At 41.7% G+C, this 27003-nt stretch overlaps 2 protein-coding genes across 2 annotated transcripts in view; both read right to left on the bottom strand.

Moving 5' to 3' along the window:
• The window catches only part of LOC113168720 (NLR family CARD domain-containing protein 3-like), a 434580-nt gene that overhangs the window by 266490 nt on the left and 141087 nt on the right, over positions 1 to 27003 (bottom strand). The gene's annotated exons all lie outside the window — the stretch shown is intronic.
• LOC113168717 lies at positions 754 to 22451 on the bottom strand. Its single transcript, XM_033326663.1, has 7 exons — positions 22144 to 22451; positions 21571 to 21578; positions 19182 to 19506; positions 18557 to 18892; positions 17583 to 17899; positions 8716 to 8726; positions 754 to 966 (listed from the first exon to the last, which is right to left on the bottom strand). The coding sequence occupies exons 1-7, from the start codon at positions 22367 to 22369 to the stop codon at positions 894 to 896; spliced, it is 1296 nt and encodes a 431-aa protein (XP_033182554.1). The 5' UTR covers positions 22370 to 22451; the 3' UTR covers positions 754 to 893.

The raw sequence follows: 27003 nt of genomic DNA, 5'->3' as shown, positions 1-27003 counted from the left end.
TAAAATAAGTAAAAACTTAAACATTAGCACAACCGTTAGCTTAGCATAAAGACTTTAAACTGACCTTTGACCTTCAGCTCCACTTTTGTTCATTGGGGTGTTTCCCTCCCTGTTGTAGACGGTGCAGGTGAAGGTTCCTCTGTCTCTGTCTGTGGGGTATTTCAGGGTCAGACTAACGTCTCCAGATATCAGGTTTTTCTTCATCTCTGTTCGACCTCTGTAAAATCTGCCTTGTTATTCAGGCTGATCAGAGCCGTTCTGATACACATGGACTGTATCATATTTACTATCCCTCCACTCCACTTTGACACCTTCAGGCAGACGAACTATAGTTTTCCAGGGCAGCAAGACAGACTCCACCCCTGAATCCACCTCCACCACCTGTTGCACTGAGAGGATAACGGAGCAGAAGATGATGATGTGGACAGACAGCAGCAGCAGCACTGACACATTTTCTTTGAGGGTATGAAGTGAAATATTTGTAGTGAAAACATGTTTGATTGGTTCCAGTCTGACATTTGTCCCATTGCTCCATTGACCAGAGACTGTGTTGTCTTTGATGTCTCTCTCTAACTGCTTCAGTCTCTAACCAGAGATAAAGAGAAAACACAGAAACAAAAGGTTAGTTCTGACCTTTGACCAGAAGCAGCACAGATGTCACTCTTATCTGGTTTCCATTGTTGCAAACTCCACACATGTATGCTCCTGCGTCTCTGACTTTTGGGTTCTTCAGGGTCAGACTGAGGTCCCCAGTTTTCAGCACGTTTCTCTTCATCTCTGTTCTGTCTCTGTAAAACTGGTCCTGTTCTTTGAACTGATCAGAGTCTTTCTGATATTTGTGAACCATAATCATTGGCCTAGGTTCAGCACGTCTCCACCACACTGTAGCATCCTCAGGCAGGTCCCCTGTGGTCCTGAACGGCAGCTGGACAGACTCCACTCCCTCCTCCACCTCCACCTGACAGACTGAGGGGAACAACAAACCACAACATCAGCTGGACAGACAGCAGCAGCATTTTTTAATCACTTGGTGAACGCGTATAATAAAGTTTGACTGATTGTTTGTTTCGCTTAATGCGCCATTCAATGACAGTGGGCCTTATAGCGTGGAAAATACGGTATTAAAGCTGCTTATCTTTCTTCTTCCTTCCGCTTTCTTCTGGATCCAAACTATCTACTTTCTTATCAATACTGTCTCACTCTGATTGATCATCAATCAGTTTATTGATATCAGCTGGTGTTTACACATGGAAATGATCCCCTGTCTTCTTCTCTGCTCATTGATACGTAGTCAAACTGAAATGTTGGGGATTCAAGAAGTCATTTGATGATCAGTAAATATTGATGGTGGAATTTTTCTGTGTTGGAGAATCTGAAGGGATCCAAATGTCAGTCCTTCATCTCTCACACTGATCTTCGTTCTTCCAGAAGCAAAACTCTCCAAATGGAAATGTTGCTCTCTGAAACCCTCAGGACTTGATCTTGTCTACAAACATGGATTTAAAGTCATATGATAATACAAATAATCATTATTAAAGTTAATTAATCAGCATATATTTAGTATGTAAATATATGTATTGGTATAACTAATAGTATAATAAAAGTAAGTAATAGAAAGAAAAATAATAGTTGTTTTTTTACTGTATTAATAATATATCAATAAATTAAAATATTAAGTTAAAAAATAAGTGTAAAGTTAAAATAAAAACATGACAACAGTTAGCTTAGCATAAAAACTTTGAACTGACCTTTTACCTTCAGCTCCACTTGTTTCATCATCAGGATGTTTCCCTCCCTGTTGAAGACGGTGCAGGTGCAGGTTTCTCTGTCCCAGTTTGTGGGGTATTTCAGGGTCAGACTGAGGTCTCCAGTTTGCACCAGCTTTCTCTTCATCTCTGTTCGACCTCTGTAAAACTCATCTTGTTCAGCAGTCTGATCAGAGCCGTTCTGATACACATGGACCTTCCAGTTTAAACTGTCCCTCCACTCCACTTTGACGTCTTCAGGCAGCTGAACTGTGGTTTCACAGGGCAACAGGACAGACTCCACCCTTGAATCCACCTCCACCTGTTGGACTGAGAGGATAACAGAGCAGAAGATGATGTGGACAGACAGCAGCAGCACTGACACATTTTCTTTGAGGATATGAAGTGAAATATTTGTATTGAAAACATGTTTGACTGGTTCCAGTCTGACATTTGTCCCATTGCTCCATTGACCAGAGACTGTGTTGTCTTTGGTGTCTGTCCAATTAAGAGCACTACTCACTACAATACAATACAATTACATCATAGGGATAAAAAATCAGACACACGTTGGTTTCCTACAAATCAAAACGTGAAACTAAATGTTTCCAGGATCCAACCACTGTCACATCATCGGACTTCACTAAAACTGGTTCAGTTCTAGATGAAAGAGACAAAGTCAGTGGTTGGTTGTGAAGTTGGTCTGAACCACGTTGACATAACGTTGTTGTAACATTGAACTTTGTTGCTGCTTTCTAGTTCCAGTCAGTTTAATGTAACTCCACAGCTCCTGATGAGGCACTGAATCAGGAAGTGAAAAAGAAAATTGTAAAAAAATAATGAAGTCAGGAAGCTATGAAGAGAGTGATGAGTGGAAAGGTCCAGTTGGTTCAGATGACAGATCACTGGAGACATGGAAATGTTGAGGAGAGACAGCAGTGGATTGGTTACCCAGATTATTTAGGAAGAATTTGGAAAGGGAGAGAATGCCTGACAAGTGGCGAATTGTACTGAGAGAGAGGACTATTGGTAAAGTTAGGAGAATTCAGTCTTCAGTCTCAAAGTGATGCTGAAAAACTAGTCCATGCATTTATTTCTTCCAGACTGGAAGTAATAAATGCCTACCTGTTTCCCTCTCTCCTTATAAGCTCCCTTTCCTGTTCTCTCCCTTGCTACTCCTTGACCACCTTGATTCTTCTCCCCTATCTTCTGGACCCTTTATAAGCAGGTCTGTGAGTCTCTGCCCTGCCAGATAATCTGCTATCACTTCTGCAACAGCAACTATCCAGTGATCTCCCTTGACTGGTCTTTCATCATCGACCCTGCTGCATGACTTGAATCTTGTTCTTGCCCAGCCCCCTTTTGGATACTGTGGGTTTTTCCTACCCCTCTTTGTATTGCTGTGAATAATCTGTGTAGGACTCTCGACTGGCTCTGTTTACTCAGTGAAATTGGAATGTAGATGACCCTCTATGAATGACTATGGACTGCCTTTTGGACTGTGGATTACTGGATTGTGGACAGACATAGGACCTCTGGAAAAATGACAGCTCATCACGAACCATGATTGTTGCCTGCTTCCAGAAACTTTATGGGGGCTGCCATCTTGGGAAAGAGACATCACTCTTATCTCTGACCTGACACACCCACCTGACACCTTCTTCCTGGTTTCTCCATGGTCCTCTTTGTAGTCCAACTTTCACTCTGCTCATCCTTCATCTACCTTACTCCTGACCCATCTGAGACACTCCTCATCTGCTGATTCCTACATGATCTCAGACTTTTCTCCCCATAAACATCTTCTTTTTGTAGAAGATTTAATGTTAATGAATCTTTCCAGATTCATGGAGTCAGAAAATACTGCCTGACAGTTTATTCATGTCCAGAGGAGGGAGGGGGAGAATATAAGCAGAAGAAAGTTGAGGATGAAGCTGCCAGACAGGAGGAGAAGGTGAAGGTCCAGGGTACAGACCAGGAGACAGACAGTGTCCTAAAGGCATCAGCTGAAAGAAGAATAAAACATGGACACAAGAGGAGCTGTGATCTGTCTTTAGCTGGATTTCCTTCGACTTTCTGTAGAGGCTGTTATTGACGACCTCTGAAAACCTACAACAGTCAGAAAACTTAATACAGGCTGATGGATCTTTACCTGATTCCTCCTCTCCCTCCAAAATGTTCTTTACAGGCTTCTCCATCTGGGAAACAAATCAGAGGATATTTTAACAAGAACTGTTAGAAAAACAGTACAGAGAGTTATCCTTTTACATTAGTTTCTCAAGAAACTGCATAACCTTGCTGCAGCCGATTTACGCTGTTCTCATCTTGTGATGTCTTTTCTGTATTTTATCTTATTATTTTTATTACTTTTGTGTAGATAAGTAACTAGTTTAGAAATTAAGTTTTACCCTCTCAGTGTGAGTCATTCTGATCACCTCCCAACATCTTGGGAGTGTCGTTTCCCTGGAATTTAATGGAAAAACAGTAGGACTGCCAGTGTTGTTAATGGACCACAATCCTGTAAGCGTGCTTGGACAAGGTGCTTTGTGTGAACTGAATTGTGCCACTGTGTGGGAGTTGCGTGATGGTTGTTGCTTGTGCACCAAATGACTACGATGAGGTATAAGGAGATGCTGAATGAAATTAAATGTGGATGTACTTTATTAAAGCTAATTTGCGTGATGCAACGCCCACCTCACTGCACTCTTCAATACTGTAGAATGAGTCTGAAGCACAGCCAGACCTTTGACTCAGTAAACAGAATAGGTAAAAGTACAGTCCTCTTCCACTGTGGTCTAATTTTTGCCACCACAGTGTTTTTTTTTAATGGTAAATGTTCTGCACTTATATAGAGCTTTTCTACCTAGCTGGTACTTAAAGCACTTTACACTGTGTCTCATTCACCCATTCACACGCACATTCACACTCCAATGGCAGAGCTGCTATGCAGCTGACGTGACTCAACTAGGGCTTCAGTATCTTGCCCAAGGACACTTTGGCATGTGACGTGGCAGCCGGGAATCAATCCTGTGATTGGCAGTCAACTGCTCTACTTACTGATCCACAGCCACCCCTGGTTTCTTAACTGGTTTCTTTAATCAACACATATATTTTACTGCCTCATATTTGTAGTAAACAATCTAGCCACAGGGGTTGCAAGCCAGTGATTTCTGTGCCGGTCCCAAGCCCGGATAAATAGAGAGGGTTGCGTCAGGAAGGGCATCCGGCGTAAAAATTGCCAAAATAACCAAGCGAATCATCCACAAGACTTTCATTCCGGATCGGTCGAGGCCCGGGTTAACAACGACCGCCACCGATGCTGTTAACCTACAGGGTGTCGGTGGAAATTTGACTACTGTTGGTCGAAGAAAGAGGGGAGGCAGAAGGCTTCGTGGTCAGAGAGAGAAGGGAAAAGGCAGGAACATAGGTTTGAGAATAGGGACTCTTAACGTTGGCACAATGACAGGGAAAGGCAGAGAGCTGGTAGACATGATGGAGAGAAGGAAGGTAGATGTACTGTGTGTGCAGGAGACAAGATGGAAGGGCAGCAAGGCACTTAGCATTGGAGGAGGATACAAACTGTTCTACCATGGTGTGGATAGGAAGAGAAACGGGGTAGGAGTGATTCTGAAGGGGGAGTTTGTAAACAGTGTTCTAGAGGTGAAAAGAGTCTCAGACAGGGTGATGAGCCTAAAGCTAGAAATTGAAGGGGTGATGGTGAATGTAGTCAGTGGGTATGCGCCACAGGTTGGCTGTGAGTTGGAAGAGAAGGAGAGATTCTGGAGTGAGTTTGATGAGGTCATAGAGAGTATCCCCAGAGGAGAGAGAGTTGTTGTTGGAGCAGACTTCAACGGGCATGTTGGTGAGGTTAACAGAGGTGATGAGGAGGTGATGGGCAGGTTTGGTGTGAAGGAAAATAATCTGGAAGGACAGATGGTGGTGGACTTTGCTAAGAGGATGGAAATGGCTGGAGTCAACACCTACTTCCAGAAGAGAGAGGAACATAGAGTGACATACAGAAGTGGAGGTAGGAGTACTCAGGTGGACTACATCCTATGTAGACGAGGTCATTTGAGAGAAGTTAGTGACTGCAAAGTGGTGGTAGGAGAGAGTGTAGCCAGACAGCACCCCATGGTGGTGTGTAAGATGACTCTGGAGGTCAGGAAGAAGAAGAGAGGGAAGACAGAAAAGAAGACCAAGTGGTGGAAGTTAAAGAATGAAGAAACTTGTGAGGAATTCAGACAGAAGTTGAGACAGGTTCTTGGTGGTCAGGATGAGCTTCCAGATGATTGGGAAACTACAGCAGAGATTATCAGGGAAACAGGTAGGAAGGTGCCAGGTGTGTCATCTGGAAAGAGGAAAGAAGGTAAAGACACTTGGTGGTGGAATGAGGAAGTACAGGAATGCATCCAGAGGAAGAGGTTAGCTAGAAGGAAGTGGGATGTAGAAAGGACTGAGGAAAGTAGACAGGTGTACAAGGAAGCGCAGCGTAGAGTGAAGAGGGAGGTGGCAAAGGCTAAACAGAAAGCTTATGATGAGCTGTATGACAGGTTAGACACAAAGGAAGGAGAGAAGGACTTGTACAGGCTAGCCAAACAGAGAGATAGAGATGGGAAGGATGTGCTACAGGTAAGGGTGATTAAGGACAGAGATGGAAAGGTGCTAACAACCCAGGAGAGTGTGCAAAAAAGATGGAAGGAGTATTTTGAGGAGCTGATGAACGAGGAAAATGACAGGGAAAGACGAGAGGAAGATGTGGATGTCGTGGAGCAGGAAATAGCAGAGATTGGAAAGGATGAGGTTAGGAAGGCTCTGAAAAGGATGAAGAGTGGAAAGGCTGTTGGTCCTGATGACGTACCTGTGGAGGTGTGGAAGTGCTTAGGAGAGGCAGCAGTGGAGTTTCTAACCAGTTTGTTCAATAGGATTCTAGAGAGCGAGAAGATGCCTGAGGAATGAAGGAGAAGCGTTCTGGTTCCGATCTTTAAGAACAAGGGTGACACGCAGAACTGCAGCAACTATAGAGGAATAAAGTTGATGAGCCACACAATGAAGCTGTGGGAAAGAGTAGTGGAAGCCAGGCTTAGGAAGAAGGTGGAGATTTGTGAGCAGCAGTATGGTTTCATGCCCCGTAAGAGCACCACTGATGCCATTTTGCTTTGAGAATGTTGATGGAAAAGTACAGAGATGGTCAGAAGGAGCTGCATTGTGTCTTTGTAGATTTAGAGAAGGCGTATGACAGGGTGCCGAGGGAGGAGCTGTGGTACTGTATGAGGTCGTTGGGAGTGGCAGAGAAGTACGTCAGAGTAGTTCAGGACATGTATGAGAGAAGTATGACGGTGGTGAGATGTGCTGTAGGTCAGACAGAGGAGTTCAAGGTGGAGGTGGGACTACACCAAGGATCAGCTTTGAGTCCCTTCTTGTTTGCTATGCTGATGGACAGGCTGACAGATGAGGTCAGACAGGAATCTCCCTGGACAATGATGTTTGCGGATGACATTGTGATTTGCAGTGAGAGTAGAGAGCAGGTGGAGGAACAGCTGGAGAGGTGGAGGTTTGCTCTGGAAAGAAGAGGCATGAAGGTCAGTCGTAGTAAGACAGAATACATGTGTCTGAACGAGAGGGATCAAGGTAGAAATGTTAGGTTACAGGGGGCTGAGGTGAAGAAGGTGCAGGAGTTTAAGTACCTGGGGTCAACAGTTCAGTGTGATGGAGAGTGTGGAAAAGAGGTGAAGAGGAGAGTGCAGGCAGGTTGGAGCGGGTGGAGGAAAGTGTCAGGAGTGTTGTGTGACAAAAGAGTGTCAGCAAGACTCAAAGGAAAGGTCTACAAGACAGTGGTGAGACCAGCTCTGCTCTATGGGTTAGAGACGGTAGCAGTGAAGAAGAAGAAGAAGAAGAAACACTTTTATTTGTCATTTGTCACATTTTACATGTTACAGATGAAATTGGTCCTCTGCATTTAACCCATCCCCCTGGGGGGAGCAGTGGGCAGCTACATGCAGCGCCCGGGGAGCTAGCGTGGAGTGTCTCGCTCAAGGACACACCTGGTGTCTGTGACGGGGTTTGAACCCCGAACCTTCTGCATTCAAAGCAGATGATCTACCCACTGAGCCACCAGTGAGAAAGAGACAAGAGGCTGAGATGGAGGTAGCAGAGATGAAGATGTTGAGGTTCTCCTTAGGAGTGACCAGGTTAGACAGAATAAGGAACGAGTACATCAGAGGGACGGCTCACGTTGACTGTGTTAGCGACAAAGTCAGAGAGGCCAGACTGAGATGGTTTGGACATGTTCAGAGGAGGGATAGTGAATATATTGGTAGAAGGATGTTGGAGATGGAGCTGCCAGGCAGGAGGGCAAGAGGACGACCAAGGAGGAGATATATGGATGTTATAACAGAGGACATGAGGTTGGCTAATGTTAGGGTAGAAGATGTTCATGATAGAGTTAGGTGGAAAAGGATGATTCGCTGTGGCGACCCCTGATGGGAAAAGCCGAAAGAAGAAGAAGATATTTGTAGTAAACATATGTTTTTCATGTTCTGTATCAAACTGACCAAACAAAAGTAGAACATAAAGCTCATTCTATTTGACATTATGTATAATTATAAAGTGACACAACATCTGCAGAGATTAATACATGAGGCTCTGTCCAAACTACAGTGAATCTTTTCTTAATTCTTTATGAGTAAAATAAACAGCTACTAGGTGTGTAATGGAGACTGTGTTGAGTTTTTCTTATTTTGGACTTGTTTCCACAGGTTGCTAGTTTTTCTGCCAAGATCTGATCTGGCAACACTGACCTGGACCTGGTTCTACCAACCTGCTCAGTGTTTTTGCTACTTCTTGTTCTTTTCTCTCTCCTCTTTCCACTCACCCCAACCAGTCGAGGTAGATGGCCCTCTGCCCCTGAGCCTGGTTCTGTTAGAGGTACAGCACTGACCTCTGTCCTGTATCTACAGAAGGCTTTGTTACTGACCTTTGACCTGGTCATCTGAGTGACGCTGGTGGATAGTTGATGGACTAAGTTTGTTGTGGCTCCACAGCACCGTTGGCCTCAGAGGAACAGAAGAGATGTGGCAGGACAACAGGACTGAAGCTGCCCCTCATACACCTCCACACCCAAACCATGCTGGAAAACTATGAGGAAACAGAAACATGAATCACCTGTGTCCTTATGTCCACAGTGAGATTTACAGTGTGATCATTTTTCAGTCATTCAATGATCTCTGTAAACATGTTGCATCATTTTAATTTTCATGTATTAGAATACTGCTTATACATTGGCAGTCATTTCAGTATGTCTACATTATTTTAATAATCATTCATGTGGTCGTCATTATTAGTTTCAGGTTTGATGAACACATAGGCTTCTAAAACTGCAGTTGTTGAGATTATAATAAATGATGGCTTCAATGAAATAGTCTAGAATAATGATTAACACTCTTGTTTTGTTGCCCCCTCATATACCTCCACCCCCAAACTTCCAAAGATGATGATGATGATTTTATTTTGAACATAAGTCCCAGTGTTAGTGTTTTTACATTAATGGTGTGGAGCACTGAGAAAAATCCTAACGTCCACAGTGTGATCTACATATTACACGACCAGGGCCCTGTTAAAACCAAAACATTAAGGGAAATATTGATTACCTAAAAGTAAAAGCACTTAAAATGTAATTATTATGGAAAACTGTCCTTTTAAATATGAAAGTGCAGATAGAGACTGCAGTACAAGTAAATCATCTGTTTCATCTGAGGTAGTTGAGGTTAAATCGTGTACCCGATTGTTTCTGCAGAAACTCCACTGTAGTTAGGTAGAGATAGTGTTGTAGAGAGCGGATCCTTCCACAGTTTATCAAGTTTTTACTTGTCTGTCCACACAGTCAGAGGTCTAATAGAACGTCTGTGGGAGCAGCTGATGGCACTAATGTTAATGATGTGCTTGAGTATGTGTGTTTTTACAGAGAGGCTTCATCTGCTTGTGAGCTGGTGAAACAGATGATGGTAAATTCTCAGTATAAGATGAAACAGCACTTTGATAAAAATGCAGTAAAGTGCTGATTTCAGCCAGGAGACCTGGTATTGACATATGTGTGACACAGATTGTTTCTCTTCACCCAGTGTGACAGTCTGTTATGATATGATCCTGATTTCAACTTGACAGCCACCAGACTGTTGCAGAAATGCAAAATAAGTCTCTGTCATGTTAATATGTTGAAATCATGATCATATCATCACAGGCTGATACACAGGGTGAAGAGAAACTATAGAAAAGGCCCAAAAGTTCATAGTGTAGTGTTTACATTTTCCCATATGTGTATCTGTTAGTTTATATAGATTATTAATGTGGTGCAGATGTTCTTTGGTTGAGCCAGCTGACAAGTTGTTGATGCAATTTTTACAATAATCAATCAGTAATATGTATTACTACACTGTGTTTATGAGCTTAAAAACATAATGTCCTAGTAACAAAACCAAGTCCAGTATTGTCTGGATAAGCTATTTTGCATTTTGTATTGAAGAATATGGTCTAAAGCGGGTAGTTCTGCCATGATGCTCCTTAATATAGAACAGACTAGAACAATGTGTAAATATAAATGTAGAAACAGTAATAATTTTAATGAATAAAAATACTCTTCCCAAAGTGGGTTAACACAAACATTCAAATTTTCAATTCTCTCAGAGAAAAAAACGTTTCAGTCACATCTAAATGTAAAAAACAATAAAATAAATACTTTTTATATATGAGCCAGAAAAGGATAATTTACATCAGTTTCTCATTTTTTTAGTTGTGTGAAAAACAAAAACAACCATAAAAAAAATTCCTTTTTCTCAGTTGCCCAATGACCCAAAGCATACAAGTAATTCAACAAAAGAATAGCTTCAACAGAACCAAATACGCCTTCTGGAGTGGCCCAGTCAGAGTCCTGACCTCAACCCGATTGAAATGCTGTGGCATGACCTTAAGAGAGCCATTCACACCAGACATCCCAAGAATATTGCTACACTGAAACAGTTTTGTGGAGAGGAGTGGTCCAAAATTACTCCAGATCGCTGTGCGGGTCTGATCTGCAACTACAGGAAATATTTGGTTGAGGTTATTGCTGCCAAAGAAGGGTCAACCAGTTATTAAGTCCAAAGGTTCACATACTTTTTCCACCCTGCACTGTGAGTGTTTACATGTTATGTTCAATAAAAACATTAACACACATAATGTTTGTGTAGTATTATTTTAAGCAGGCTGTGTTTTTGTATTGTTATGACCTAGATGAAGATCAGAGCACATTTAATTCATGCAGAAAACCATGAAATTCCAGAACGTTCACAAAGTTTTTCTTGCCAATATAGATAAATAAACACATCACTATGCAGTTCTGTTTGGTTCTGTTAAGTTCAGCCACTGGTGAAAATTAACTAATTTTTAAAGAACAAAGTTAAACACAAGATCGTCCCCCACCAGAGAGCAGAGGACACCATCGTAGCACCACTGCTATCTAAGTGGTATCCCGCAAACAACGTGGGCTATAGAGACTAAACCTGGGCTGATTAGTAGAGACGGCATCCATCCCACTTTAGATGGTTCGTCTCAACTCTCTTGAAATATGACAGAGTTTATTAGACGACCTAAACCCTGACATGTCAGAGTGGAGCCCAGGACGCAGAGACGCAGTCTTACACACCTCTCTGCAGCTTCCTTACAGCCGTCACCCCCCCCAAAAAAACTACCATAACCCCATAGAGACAGTGTCTGCTCCCCGACTACCTAAATTATTTATATCAAGAACCAACACAAGAGGAGTAATTCATAAAAACCTAATAAAAATAAAGACGACTCCTCTCTCAGAACAAAATAAAAAGAAAACAATTTAATGTGAACTGTTAAAAATCAGATCTCTCTCGTCTAAATTCCTGTTAGTAAATGATTTGATAATTGACCATCAGATAGACTTATTCTGTTTTACTGAAACACAATAATCTGATTTTATCTGTTGTCAATATCCTACAAATAAAATAATATAAATAAAGTTTTTCTCTGCAGCAGTTTTACTGCAGATGTTGATGTTGAACAGCAGGGGGCGGAGTTTAGTAGTGCAGAGTGACTAAAGAAAATTAAAACAACAATTTTAAATCAATAAAAACATATTTTTACAATGTTATAAGCACAAATATTTAAAACCCTAGACAATTTTTTAGGAGTGTGTGACTGAAAATGTGGCTCAGTGAATCTGCTGAAAGTTGAACTTGTGTAAAATCTGCTCTGACTTTGTAGAGAGAAGTTTCCCATTCACTACAATACAGTCAGTTTGATCACAGCCACATCTGGTGGACGTTAGAGGAACTGCAGCTCAACACACTTTAAGTCTGAGGCAGCTGATAGGTCAGAGCATGATGTCGTTATAGCATAATGTGACCAATCAGGTGCAGTTAATAAATTCCCTGAGTTTGTTCTGAGCCATGACTTGAATAGGACAAATCAAGTGTTGAACAGTAGAAAGTGAGCTGGTGATTGGAGGAAATGTTTGGAGAAGTGTGACAGTGTTTTAGAAAATGTGTTGAATCAACGGATAAAAACTGTCACATGATGAGTGAGAGAAGAAAACAAAGAGATTCAAAGTGTGGAGAGTTTCCTCCAGAGTGAGACCTCTGTCAGAGTTCAGAGGATCTAAAGCAGAAGTCACCAAAAAACCACAAGAACATGTTGGAGTCCAGATCTGATCAACATGTGACATCACACTGTGACATCACTGATCAGCACTGATCAATAGTGAGTGTGTAGACTGTGTGAGAGTCAGGAGGAGTCCGAGTGAAGAAGAAGAAGACAACGTGACCTCCTGTCTTCATTCATCGTCCATCAGCTCCTTCACTTCCAAAGTCCAATTAGATCAATAATCAAATATTGATCAACAGACAGGTTGATCAGCCATCAGAGGAGTTGGATCAGTGGAGCTGCTTCTGTTCCTGATGTCCACTGTTTTATCTGTGTCCTGAATTGTGTCTGTAGAGGAGACAGAGACAGTTAGTAAGTAGAGGGTTCAGCCTCTGTTGAAAATAAATAAATCTTTAAAGAACAGTGTTCGTCCTCCACCACAGAGCAGAGGACGCCATCGTAGCACCATTGCTGCACAAAACCAGACAGGTTGTCCATGAATTTATAGAAGAAATCCAGCCACACTCGGGCCCGGCCCCCCTTTATGTGGCTAGGACAACTTAGCAGTCCTCAGCTCCATGTTCTGTCTTGTTACCGTCTTATGTAGCACCATGGTTCTGGAGAAACGTTGTCTCATTTCACTATGTACTGCTTCAGCTATATGTGGTTAAAATGACAACAAAGCTTCTTGACTTGACTTGACTTGACTTGAATGTCCTGGTACAGAACCTTGATCGTAGCAATCAAACCAGGGCTGAGGCCAAACCTCTCCAGGGTTGTCCAGAGATATAGGTTCTTGCACCCGGTCAAAGCTTGGTCCAGCGAAATCAGACCCAAGTCTATTCCCTGGATCAGAAAAACCAACAGGTGTGATCCAACAGGACCTAAAAGAACTCATCTGGTGTTTAGAAGAACAAAAACGCTAAGGTGATCATGCCGTCCCTCACATGGGACCATGTGTACTGTCAGTCAGAGCCGTGGAGGCTCCTCCAGACATGGACCAGCTCATGCTTCCGTGACCTGTTTGGAAATACGTCTTGATGCAGGGTGAGGTTTTCTGTGGTCGTTCTCAGATGGTCGTTCAGTTAAAATCACTGCCTAAGAACAAACAATCTTCAGAGTTACAGTGAATTACAACAGAGTCCACTTTATTGAGGAGCAGGAGTCTCTCTGCTCCGGTAGTGGGGGCATAAACATTGATCAAGAGGACTTTGGTATGTTCAAAAACCGCCTGCTCCACCAGCAGTATGCCAGGAACCACTTCAAATTTAGTGAGGGACACAGGAGGGCAGGATCCAGAAAACAGGATACCTACCCCCCCACTGCTGCTTCCATGGCTCAGTACGACCTGTCCAGGCCACTCCCTGTGCCAGTCAACCTCATTACTGCCATCACTGTGGGTTTCAGTTTCATTAATTCATATAAAACTATTCTCTTTTTCAGGTCTCTGGCCCCGTTTAGATTCAAGGTGCCAATTTTAAAAGTAGTCAGGGGTAGAGAGAAGATAAAACCAGCACAGAGCAACAACAGGTAACTCAGGGCAGGATACGAGCACTTCCTCGAGTTCCTGGCTCAGTTTGAACACTATCTTCTTGAGTCTGTAAATCCTCTGGTCTGTGTAGCCCCCTTTACCTCTGCTCCTCATCTGACCATGGATTGAGTTCACAAATAAGTCTTTATCAGAAAAATAATCCTAAATTTTCACTCCCTTTGAGTTTTTAGTTCGTAGCAGAAACAGTTTAACTTTCAACACTGAGGTGGGCATACCTCTATCTGCACGCCGACCAGCAAGTGCCGGTTGGACACAAAATCCACCGAACCTATGAAGACCAGACTGTACAACAACACGTTAAAGAGACACCACCGTGAAAAAACTAAAGTAAAAGAAAGAAAAACTGTCAGTTGGAGAGGGAGACATGTAAAGACAGAGACAGGTAGAGAGAGAGACAGTTAGAGAGACAGAACACGTTAGAAACAGAGACAATTAGAGAGAGAGACATGTAAAGACAGAGACAGGTAGAGACAGAGACAGTGACAGAAAAAGAGAGAGGCAGAAGAGAGTTAAAGACAGAACAAAATACCAAAAAAATTGAAGTATGATTGATGATGAGTTCTGACCTTTCACCTGAAGCAGCACAGTTTTCCTTCTCAGCCAATTTCCCTCGTTGTAAACTGTACAGTCGTATGTTCCTGTGTCCCAGTCTGTGGGGTTCTTCAGGGTCAGACTGAGGTCTCCAGTTTCCAGCGGGTTTCTCTTCATCTCTGTTCTGTCTCTGTAAAACTGGTTCTGTTTCTTAAGCTCATCAGAGCCGTTCAGATATTTGTGGACTGTCATGTATTCAGGTTCATATCGTCCCCACTCCACTGGAGCATTCTCAGGTAGGTCCCCTGTGGTCCTGAAGGGCAGCTGGACTGACTCCACTCCCTCCTCCACCTCCACCTGACAGTCTGAGAGGACAACAAACCACAACATCAGCTGGACAGACAGCAGCAGCAGTTTTTAATCACTTTACTGAATGAGGACAAAGTTGGAGAGAAACCTGGAGGACAGAATCAGATCAGACCGAAATCGACAGAAATCTAGAAACTAAAACCTTCTGAATCTTTCTCTGATCCAAACTATTAAATCCGCTTTTCTTTCTTCTTCCTTCCACTTTCTTCTGGATCCAAACTCTTTCTGATCAGTACTGTCTCACTCTGATTGGTCACCAATCAGTTTCTTGATATCAGCTGGTGTTCACACATGGAAATGATCTCAGCAGCACAACTCTCCAAATGGAAATTTTGCTCTCTGGTCTTGTGTTGGTCTGGATTCAGTTGGTCTTTGTGGTTGCTGTCAGACTGATGACATGCTGTGCCCCCAGCATTTCATTGTGTGGATCAACAACAGCAGCTACAAGCTGTTCCAACAGGAACTCATTCATTCATCCACTAACATCAAATGTGTAGATAGGATTCTGGAAATACTTCCACATTCCTCTCACTGATATTCACATCACACTGGAATCACTGGTTTTTAGTCTTTAAATACATTTAAATAAATTCATGCAAATATTTTAACATTAATAATAAAGTAAATTAATAATCATAAATTAAACATAGTTAATCATTAAAATATTTTATAATATGCATACAGTAAGATATAAATGTAATATCAATTATGGAGTTAAATAAGGTAAAATAATAACATGACAACAGTTAGCTTAGCATAAAGGCTTTGAACTGACCTCTGACCTTCAGCTCCACTTGTTTCTTCATCAGGATGTTTCCCTCCCTGTTGTAGACGGTGCAGGTGAAGGTTCCTCTGTCTCTGTCTGTGGGGTATTTCAGGGTCAGACTGAGGTCTCCAGGTTTCAGCAGGTTTCTCTTCAGCTCTGTTCGACCTCTGTAAAACTGATTCTGTGCTTCAAGCTGATCAGAGCCGTTCTGATACACATGGACTTTCCAGTTGTCTCTGTCCGTCCACTCCACTTTGACGTCTTCAGGCAGCTGAACTGTGGTTTCACAGGGCAGCAGGACAGACTCCACCTCTGAATCCACCTCCACCACCTTTTGGACTGAGGACAACAGAGCAAAAGATAATGATGTGGACATGAAGTGAAATATTTGTAGAGGAAAACATGTTTGATTGGTTCCAGTCTGACATTTGTCCCATTGCTCCATTGAACAGAGACAGTGTTGTCTTTGGTGTCTTTCCAATCAACAGCACAACTCACAACAATGTAATTTTACCCCTTAATATTCAGTTAGGGACAGGGATTCATTTGTGTAACCAGTACTTGTGTCATGATTCCAGCCTCGTTGCTGCTGGTGTTTCCCCCCGTGCTTTTATTTTGGCAATTTCCTGTTTCCCCTTCCCAGTCTGGTCACATGCACTCAGGTTACACCTGGTTTCTCCCTCAGTATAAATACCAACCTGCTCACCTGTTTCCTCTGCCAGATATTTTGTTCTCAAACCCCGGACACTATCCTGCCTTTCCTTGGACTGTTTTGTTTGGACATTTCAGACTCTGCCTGTTCTGGACCCCTTCTCTTGCCTGACCCCCTGTGAGTTCTGTTCTTTCCCTGTCTTTCCCCCTGCTCACGGTACCAGACCTGTACCTCCTGTCTGATTCCCTTTCCCGGACCTGTACCCCTTTACCTTGGCTACCCTGGATTCCCCCTCGTTGGACCAGCCCTTGCGTGACCCTGCTTCCCCTCTGGCTCCGTGAGTTTTCCCTCTGGTCTGTCTGCTCCCTCGATGTTCCCTTCCCTGCTCTGTTTCGGTTTAGATCTCCCTGTGTGTCGATCTGGATTGTTTTACTGTTGTGGATTTTGCCTGTCGGACTTATCCCTGAACTGTCTACTTGTGTATGACCTGGATTCCCCTATAGACCTCCGAGTTTAGCCCTGTGGATTATTGTTTGGATAATATTCTCGTGGTGCTTGTGTGACACTTTTGTTTCTGTCCATGTGCTCTCAGTTGGTCGGCCATCTTGGTTTTAAAGTCACTTCCTGTTTCCAACCAGACCACCATACTCACCTTGCACTGACAAATTTCCTGCACCTTATCAGACTCACTCCTTTGTACCTTAGTTATTAATAAAACCCCTGAAAACCTTCTCCTGTACCTTGTCTTATCTCTGGCCATAAGTCCTTCCTGCAGCTCATGACAACTTGACTGGTGGGTGGGTTTCAGTCATATAATTGCTGTCATTCCACCGTGGTCTATAAATTTTAAGCCATTTTCATTCATTTATTTTACATATTCTGTACATGTATTGATGTTATTATGTATTTGTGTTGATGTGGATTCTTCCTGGTTGTGGTTCCCTTTCTTTCTGTCTGTGTTGAGAACAACTGTAATGAGGCAAAACTATTTCCCTCTGGGATCAATAACATTATTTAAATCTTGAAATGAACGGACCAGCAAAAAAATAAAACTGACAAAATGGTATGAACTGAGGCGAGCTTATGAAGGAAGTTTAAATGTATTATTAAAGTCTTTAAATGAATTAAAATAAATTCATGTAAATATGTTAAATAATAAATTACCTTAATCCTCATCAACATTTAATCTGAGTTAATCACTAACAGTAATAGAAAATATAATATATAAAAATAAACGTAATATAAATTATGAAGTTAAATAAGGTAAAATAATAACATGACAACAGTTAGCTTAGCATAAAAACTTTGAACTGACCTCTGATCTTCAGCTCCACTTGTTTCTTCATCAGGATGTTTCCCTCCCTGTTGTAGATGGTGCAGGTGAAGGTTCCTCTGTCTCTGTCTGTGGGGTATTTCAGGGTCAGACTGAGGTCTCCAGGTTTCAGCAGGTTTCTCTTCATCTCTGTTCGAACCTCTGTATAACTGATGCTGTTCTCCAGTCTTGTCAGAGTCTTTCTGATACACATGGACCGTCCTCTTGTCTCTGTCCGTCCACTCTACTTTCACGTATTCAGGCAGCTCAACTGTGATTTCATAAGGCAGCAGGACAGACTCCACCCCTGAATCCACCTCCACCTTTTTGACTGAGAGCACAACAGAGCAGAAGATGTGGACAGACAGCAGCAGCAGCACTGACACATTTTCTTTGAGGGTATGAAGTCAAATATTTGTATTGAAAACACGTTTGATTGGTTCCGGTCTGACATTTGTCCCATTGCTCCATTGAAAAGAGACCGTGTTGTCTTTGGTGTCTATCCAATCAACAGCACATCTCATTGTTCCTTCACTCACTTGGTTTGAAGGCAGCAGCCAGTCCCACTCTGTAGACATTTTTAAATCTAAACTTAAAATGTATTTTTACACCCTTACATTCAATAAGTGACAGTTTCCGTTCAGAGTACTTGTTACTTGCCGGACGAACAGCATGAAATTGTTTTCATTTAAAAACAGTGGTAAAGACAAGTTTATCCTCCACTAGAGGAAAGATGACATCTCTGTGGCACCATGACCTGACTAAAGAAAACAAAGATTGTTTATAACCTTAAAATCATTAAAAACAGCAGTTAGTAAATTAAACGACTACTTTAACCCATTGTTGCATAAAACAGTGGAGACAGTTTCTGCTGCACAACAGCTTGCACATGAGCAAAATACAGCTGGATAGATGTTTCCAGTGATAAATTAACAGCAACAGACAACACAAAAAATACAGCACCAGAAAGAAGTATTTTACTTCTGACCTTTGACCTGAAGCAGCACAGTTTTCTTTCTCAGCCAGTTTCCATCTATGCCATCGACTTCACAGACGTATCTTCCTGTGTCTCTGACTTTTGGGTTCTTCAGGGTCAGACTGAGGTCTCCAGTTTTCAGCAGGTTTCTCTTCATCTCTGTTCTGTCTCTGTAAAACTGGTTCTGTTTTTTAGGCTGAGCAGAGCCGTTCTCATATTTGTGGACCACAGTTGCTGGTTTTGGTTCAACACGTCTCCAACACACTGTAGTGTCCTCAGGCAGGTCCCCTGTGGTCCTGAAGGGCAGCTGGACTGACTCCACTCCCTCCTCCACCTCCACCTGACAGACTGAGAGGACAACAAACCACAACATCAGCTGGACAGACAGCAGCAGCAGTTTTTAATCACTTAAAGTTGGAGAGAAACCTGAAGGACAGAACCAGATCAGACCAGAAGATCACAGCGGACAGAAATCTAGAAACTAAAACCTTCTTCAAAACAGCTGGAAGATTTTCTGAATCTTCCAAACTATTAAAGCTGCTTTTCTTTCTTCTTCCTGCTTCCAGAAGATAGAATATGATTTTAATAAATAAATAAGTAAAAATAACAACAGTTATGATAAAGACTTAGAACTGACCTCTGACCTTCAGCTCCACTTGTTTCTTCATCAGGATGTTTCCCTCCCTGTTGTAGACGGTGCAGGTGAAGGTTCTTCTGTCTCTGTCTTTGTCTGTGGGGTATTTCAGGGTCAGACTGAGGTCTCCAGTTTTCAGCAGGTTTCTCTTCATCTCTGTTCTGTCTCTGTAAAACTGATGCTGTTCTTCAATCTGGTCAGAGTCGTTCTGATACACATGGACCTTCCAGTTGTCTCTGTCCGTCCACTCCACTTTGACGTCTTCAGGCAGCTGAACTGTGGTTTCACAGGGCAGCAGGACAGACTCCACCCCTGAATCCACCTCCACCTTTTTGACTGAGAGGACAACAGTGTCACCGTTTCAGCCTGGCACCTGCCCAACTGTGGGTTTTCCTCCTCTCTCCCTCTGGTCTCCACCCACCAGCCACTTCTCTCCCTGTGCCCCCAGTAGTTAATTGCACATTGGCTTCACCTGTGTTCCCCTGTCCCTACAAAAACTCTCCTCAGTCCTCTCTCCTCTGTAAGATTGTCGTCTTTTCTCAACCAGCCGACAACCTGCTACCAACCTGCTACCCTTTTTGGTCCTGCTATCAGCCTTTGTGTGTTTTTTTTCTGTGAATAAATCTAGTTTTCAGTTAATACCTGCCTCGTTCCTTCCCCTCAATCTGTGACAAACAGAGCAGAAGATGATGTGGACAGACAGCAGCAGCAGCACTGACACATTTCTTTGAGGGTATGAAGTGAAATATTTGTAGTGAAAACATGTTTGATTGGTTCCAGTCTGACATTTGTCCCATTGCTCCATTGGACAGAGACGGTGTTGTATTTGACGTCTATCCAATCAACAGCACAACTCACTGTTTGTTCACTTAGTTTGAGTCCAATGGACTGAATCAAACCTTTATTTACTGACTCTGACAGAGAACCACTGTCACATCATCGGACTTCAACAACTCTTATTACATCATACAGATAAAACAAGACACATGTTGGTTTCCTACAAATCAAAATATGAAACTAAATGTTTCCAGGATCCAAATCTGAAGGAGGATCTGGGAGCAGATTTACTTTTATTTTGAAATCAAATCATCACTGATGTTAATAAATGAAAACAGAGATAAATAAAATCCAACATCACATGAGACACAGACTGATGATGTGTCGTTATTTAAATAAATTCACATAAATGTTATTAGTAATAAAGTAAATAAACCTTCATACATTTAAACAGTTAATCACTAGTAAAAAATATTATAATAGTAAGTTAACAAAAAAGTGAAAATTTAAGTTAGAATAAAGACTTTGAACTGACCTTTGACTTTCAGCTCCACTTGTTTCATCATCAGGATGTTTCCCTCCCTGTTGTAGACGGTGCAGGTGAAGGTTCCTCTGTCTCTGTCTGTGGGGTATTTCAGGGTCAGACTGAGGTCTCCAGGTTTCAGCGGGTTTCTCTTCATCTCTGTTCGACCTCTGTAAAACTCATCTTGTTCAGCAGTCTGATCAGAGCCGTTCTCATAAACATGGACTGTTCTGTCCCTGCCTGTCCATTCCACTTTGACGACGTTGGGCAGATAAACTGTGGTGTTACAGGGCAGCAGGATTGACTCCACTCCCTCCTCCACCTCCACCTGACAGACTGAGAGGACAACAAACCATGATACAAACTTTCATTGATACAAACTATTAAAGCTGCTTTTCTTTCTTCTTCCTTCCACTTTTTTCTGGATCTAAACTCTTTCTGATCAATACTGTCTACATCTATTCATTGTAGATAGGATTCTGGAAATGCTCCGACTGTTCCATGTTAACAGGATTCACTCAGCTCACTTCCACATTTCTTGTACTACTTTTCACATCACACTGGAATAACTGCTTTTTAGTCCATAAACACTCAGTTAAATTTCTTATTAAAGTCTTTAAATACGTTTAAATAATTTCATAAGAATATGTTAATATTAATAACTTAGTAAATTAATCATCATAAATTAAAACTGAGTTAATCAATAAAAGTAATAAATCATTAGATATAGATGTAACTTAGCATACTTTAGCATACTATTTAGCAGACTTTTAACTGACCTTTGACCTTCAGCTCCACTTGTTTCCTCATCAGGATGTTTCCCTCCCTGTTGTAGACGGTGCAGGTGAAGGTCCCTGTGTCCCAGTCTGTGGGGTATTTCAGGGTCAGACTGAGGTCTCCAGGTTTCAGCAGGTTTCTCTTCTCTGTTCGACCTCTGTAAAACTCGTCTTGTTCCTCATTCTGATCAGACTCTTTCTGATACACGTGGACTGTCCTGTCACTGTCTGTCCACTTCACTTTGACGTCTTCAGGCAGGTGAACTGTAGTTTTACAGGGCAGCAGGACAGACTCCACCCCTGAATCCACCTCCACCTGGTAGACTGAGAGGACAACAAACCACAACATCATCTGGACAGACAGCAGCACTGATGGTATCAGGACCTCACTGTCCCGTCCTTCTCTTCTAATCCCAGACCTCACTGAGCAGTGAGTCAGAAACTAATCCAATGAAAGAATCAGTCAGTAATTAGACGTTACCTGAGAACAGACTCTGAGATTCTCTAGGAAACATTCTGATGAGTTCATTGATCTCTGTTCATCTACTAACGGACCACTTTGTTAACGAGTCCATCCTGATGACCTCTGAACCAGCTGCTGCCTCATACTAAACTAAGAACTACTCAACTCCAATAAATCCTCATCCTCACAAATGAACATTGAACTACTGAGATTTTACTGAGAAAAAGTTTTTCTCCAACAAACAGAGATAAAGACAGAAACGGATCAGTTCCTTCTCTACAGTCATCAGGAACTAATGATCACTGATTCATTCTCAGTGTGGTTCTGATTGGTTCCTCACTCTCAGTCTGTCTTCACAGTCAAGGAGCAACAAGAGGAAAGATGGGAACCATCAGCCTTATGGGTAATGTAGTAGTAGTGACGTACCTGACATGAAGTACTGACGGAAATGTACTAAAAGACCCCCAGTAACAAGAAGAAGAACAACCAGGAGAACCAGGAGAATCAGGAGAGCTTTGGCCCAGGATGGAAATCGTTCTGTGGAGAACATAGAGAACAACATGAACTCTGACCTGTTTCTGCAGTAGATGTTGTGGTTTGTTACTGACCTTTGACCTGCAGCTGGACCTCTGTCAATCTCTTTTCTCCCCATATTGCTGATGTGACGGAGCAGGTGTAGGTTCCACTGTCTGACAGTTGCAGTTTTGTCAGGTTCAGACTGAGGTCTCCAGTTTTCAGAGCGTCAGTCCTCATCGATGTTCGGTCTCTGTAAAGCTGGTTTTGGTTTTTAAGGTCGTCACCTTCCTGCTGACGCTGGTGGACGGTTGAAGGACTGAGAATGTAGCGGCTCCACACCACTGTGGGGTCGTCTACGTCAAAAGTGGGAAACTCACAGGGCAGCAGGAAGTGGTCCCCCTCATACAAGACCACAGCTGAGGCATGCTGGGAAACTGTGAGGACACACAGACAGAGAGGGTCCATCTCAGCAGCCTCATTTCATGTCTCAGTACTGGTCCATCCTCAGGTGAACCAGAAATCAACCTGGTTTGTGATTGGACGCTGCAGCTGATCAGGCTGCTTTGAAACCAATTCACCACAGTTTAAGACCCACAACACCTGACAAAGACCAGAACCAGCTCAGCATCATGATGCTCTCATTGTTTAGATCTGGTTTCTGGTTCAACGTGGGCTTAAAATGACTGAAACATATTACACATCTGATGCTAGCAAAGGATCGTTATTACTGTTGATAACACAGATTGGAACAATCTCAACAAGCTACATGAACATAATCCTGAAGTTTCCTTAAACCTGCTTCTTCCTAAACTAAGAGCAGCTTCAGAAACAGCTTCAGGACGTCAGTTCACAGTCAGTTGTCACTTTCCTCCTCCTGATTATCAACCGACACTCAGAGAAAACTTTAGTTTCTCTTTAAGATGTTTCCAAAGAATCAGAATCATGTAAACAAACAGGTTCTGAGTTGGCAGAGGTGTCACTGTTTTATCCATCACAACCTCCCCTTCCATTGTTTCACCTAACAAGCTATTCAGGCCAAGGGGTGGAGTGAAACCAAACGTGGAGCATAAATTTTGGCCTCTAACTAACTATCTTCAGACTGAAGAAGCTACTTGGATGAATAGTGAAATTTGGTGCAGGTGTGAACTGGTTCTGGCCTTTTTGGGAATAGATGAAAGGGCAGCATGATAAATAGAAGACAGGTTGTGTCTAAGTCCTCCACCTCTGTTGAGAGAGGGGGTGTTGATTTGGAATGTGGAAAAAGCAACAAGACACTAGAAATGAAAACTAGCCTGAAACACTGAGAGTGTGGTTGTAAAGACAATCTGGGAGACAGGGAGTGTAGGTGTTTTTCTTTGTGCCTGACTGCAGGAAATACAGAGCAGGTGAGTGAGTGGGTGGAGTTAGGTGAGCCAGGTAAAGCGAGAGATAAAGAGAACAAAAGAACTGGGAGGGGCCGAGCTAGTAACTAGGTAAAACCACAGAGACTGGAGATAACTGACGAGGAAGGAGATAAAAGAGAAGCAGGGAACAAACAGGACAGATCAAACAGGTCAAAGTCTGTGTGGATTAAGAATATGGAAAACTACTGTAGTACTAATGTAGTAACTACAACTAACATCTTGCTCTGAATGTGCATTTCAAATTCTGAATTATAGAAGATCTTCAGAGATCTACATTCATGTTTAGTTAAAAAGAGTCAAAACTATTAGAAAAGCTGTGATGAGGATTCTGAGAATGAAAAAACAGTCAGAGGTCGAAAAAACAGCCTGAAAAAAAACAAGAAGGTAAAACAGGTTGAAAGTTGCTTCTGGTCATGAGAGCAGGCAATCAGTTAAAGGGAGAGTGTGAGAGGTGCAGCTTATATAGGAGGAGGCAAAGGTGAAATCAAAAAAGATGGTTAGATAAGTAAAGTGAACATTAATAAAAGCAGGACAACTCCAGAAGTGAAAAAAAAAACATCTGTGTTAGTTCAGTTCTACATTTATTACAGTTCATCCTGAGGGATGTTGAGATATTTCAGTCTGGACCAACATCACCATCCTTACAGCTGCCATAGAGACAGAAATATTCACCTGTTTAGAGTCTGAATCCAAGTTCACACTGACAAAGTAGAGCTGTAGGTGTCTGAGCGACTCAGGTTTCTTCAAACAACAGAGCTTCATGTTAAATCTGAGTGCAGATACCAGATCAGTCAGACGTAGGACAGAAATGAGATGATGGAAGAATGAAGCAATCTGATACAAGAGTTACTGTTCAGACTTTTATTTTGATGCTGTAAGAGGATGATAAGTAATATAAGAAATAATGTTTCTACTGGAAATTTCTGAGCTAAAATTATGGATTTTAGGCTAAAAGAAACATACAGGCTGCTGTATCATTTCAGACCAAAAGAGACCAAAAAACACCATCACCGCAAAGCATTTGAAGCAATTGCACCATGTAACATTTTTTACTGGAGGTCACCTCTGTCTTTTTTGAAGGGAGGTTTATATAAAATTCTCTATTGCAGGTTCCGTCTTATTTATCCTCTTCACACAGTTTATATACAGTCTTCTAGACCACTGTTTAGGATTGTGGAAGAGTTGTGAACATATGTTCCTCAGAAAATACCTAATGAATAATAATCTTGTGGACCTGTGGAATGATGATGGATGATGTCTTTCTATCTTCGTCTGCTGCCCCTGCTGTTGAAGCAATGAAATAAGAGGATGCACTTCTGTCATTTTCAACACCACAGCCTGTTTTTTGTTTTTTTTCAGAAGAAGTCATAAAAAGCAACATTTTCTTTTCGTCGAAGTGTTGTATAGTTTTTCGGCCCAGGCAAGTGCCGAAAAGGTTGCTGGCTTGTATAAGCTACATACTGAAAAATAGACATCTGACCTCTCAAGGGCGAAACAAAGAAGTTTGGGATTTATCGTGGGTTTCAAACCTGACACCATATCAGACCCCGAACTGGTAAAAAAACACAAAGAGATGCTGCAGCACATTGTTTCAAGAGCCCCGCTGACTCCGTAGATCTGGATTTGTATCTGGATCTTGTAGAAACTTTACCCATGTGTGGATTGAATCTGAAAATTCATCAGTATGACAGAAATGTGTCTCCGGGAAGTTTGTCCCATTTTTACTACGACTTCTATTCTATTTGATGAAAAACAGAATCAAAATGTGTCTTCTATGCAGAGTGGCCGAGCACCTATGGAAAAATAATACCCCACCGTGACCCGTAGGGGGCGTCATAGTTCCCTCAACAGACCAGACAAATAACCAACAGAGTCTATTAAAAACCTGAGGCTGTAGTAAGTAAATAAATATGTTCCAACTGCACATTTACCTGTTTTATTTTTCCAAACGTCTGCACAACACTACTACTATATTACACTGAATCACTGAACATTTGAACGAGTCCAAATCATTCAAAGATCCTCAACCAAAAACTACATGAAACATGCATTTAACTGTAAAATCAGCAGTGAACACGTGTTACACATAATAACAATGTGTTGGTTGTACTGCAGACATCTGGTATCAAAACGTCAACACGGTGCTATATAGAGGTTTCTGTTGACCCACAAGAGGGTGCTGAACAGTCCACAGGACACCAACACACTACTACTGGTGACATCTTTAGCATTTTTAGATTCACTATAAATCTTACATTAAATGTATTTTATGATAAAAAGAATATTGACATTACAAATCTAAAATTGTGTAGTAGTTTTAGTTTTTTAGTGGCTGTAGTTGTAACGTGTGTGTTTGAGGTCTTGATGACAGAGGAACTGATTTCAGACTGAGATCCACTTCCTCATTTTACTTGGAGCATCTTTACATGAAAACTGAGCTGAGAGGAGTAAAAAAAACTGTGCTCAGGTAAAACAGAGTAAACACAGAAGTACTGATTACTACTTCAGTTAGTGATGACTTAGCAATTATGTACTGGTAAAAACTGACTTGTGTCTGTTGCAACTTTCCATCTGCAGACAAACAATACTTTGCTGTTACAGCTTTAAATTGTGACGTATTACAACTGGACATTTACACTTTGTTTTGTGGGTTTTTTAGTTGTTGTTGATGAAATAAAATGAGAATAAGAAATGACACCACAACAGAAAATCTCAGTCCAGCACCATCCTACAACCTTTATAATGAACATACAAAAATATACTACAAATAAATAAATACATAAAAACTAAATTTTAGCAGTGAGAAATTCAGACAATAAAATATTAGCATAGAATTGTCTTTTCCTGCTTCGTTTGCTTTAGATTCTGTACGTTCATCTCATCTCCACATGGTCATGTGAGCTTTTGATGTTTGTGAACGTTACACCATCATCTGCATAGATGATGAACTCTAATACTGTATAAGTATATGATTTTAATTATACTACATCAAACACTATGTTTTACTGTTTTACTGAAAGTTAAATTACATATTTTGGTTACCTCACATGATGTGTTTTTAATAAAAGTGGCAATTTTTAACGTTTATCTTTCTACATTATTGTCCATTATTATAAATGTTAAACAGATTCACAAAGATGGTTTGATCAGATATTTATTTTATATCGACACAGTCATTGGTGTTATTTTAAAACATGTATGTACATGAGTACTTTTAAAGGGTATGGGTATTTTAACCACACGTACTGTTCGCTGTCAGTTTACTGCTTAGATTAAAAAGTATCTTAAATAGTATTTAGTGTCTATGTTGCCAGTGTCCACAGTGTATCTTTATATATTTATTTTTTCATAGATAACAGGTTGGTGG

The sequence above is a fragment of the Anabas testudineus genome, chromosome 18 (assembly GCF_900324465.2).
Source record: "Anabas testudineus chromosome 18, fAnaTes1.2, whole genome shotgun sequence".
In the NCBI taxonomy this organism is placed as follows: Eukaryota; Metazoa; Chordata; class Actinopteri; order Anabantiformes; family Anabantidae; genus Anabas; species Anabas testudineus.
Note: the sequence above shows the minus strand (reverse complement) of the source record. Positions and strands in the feature narration are given on the sequence as shown.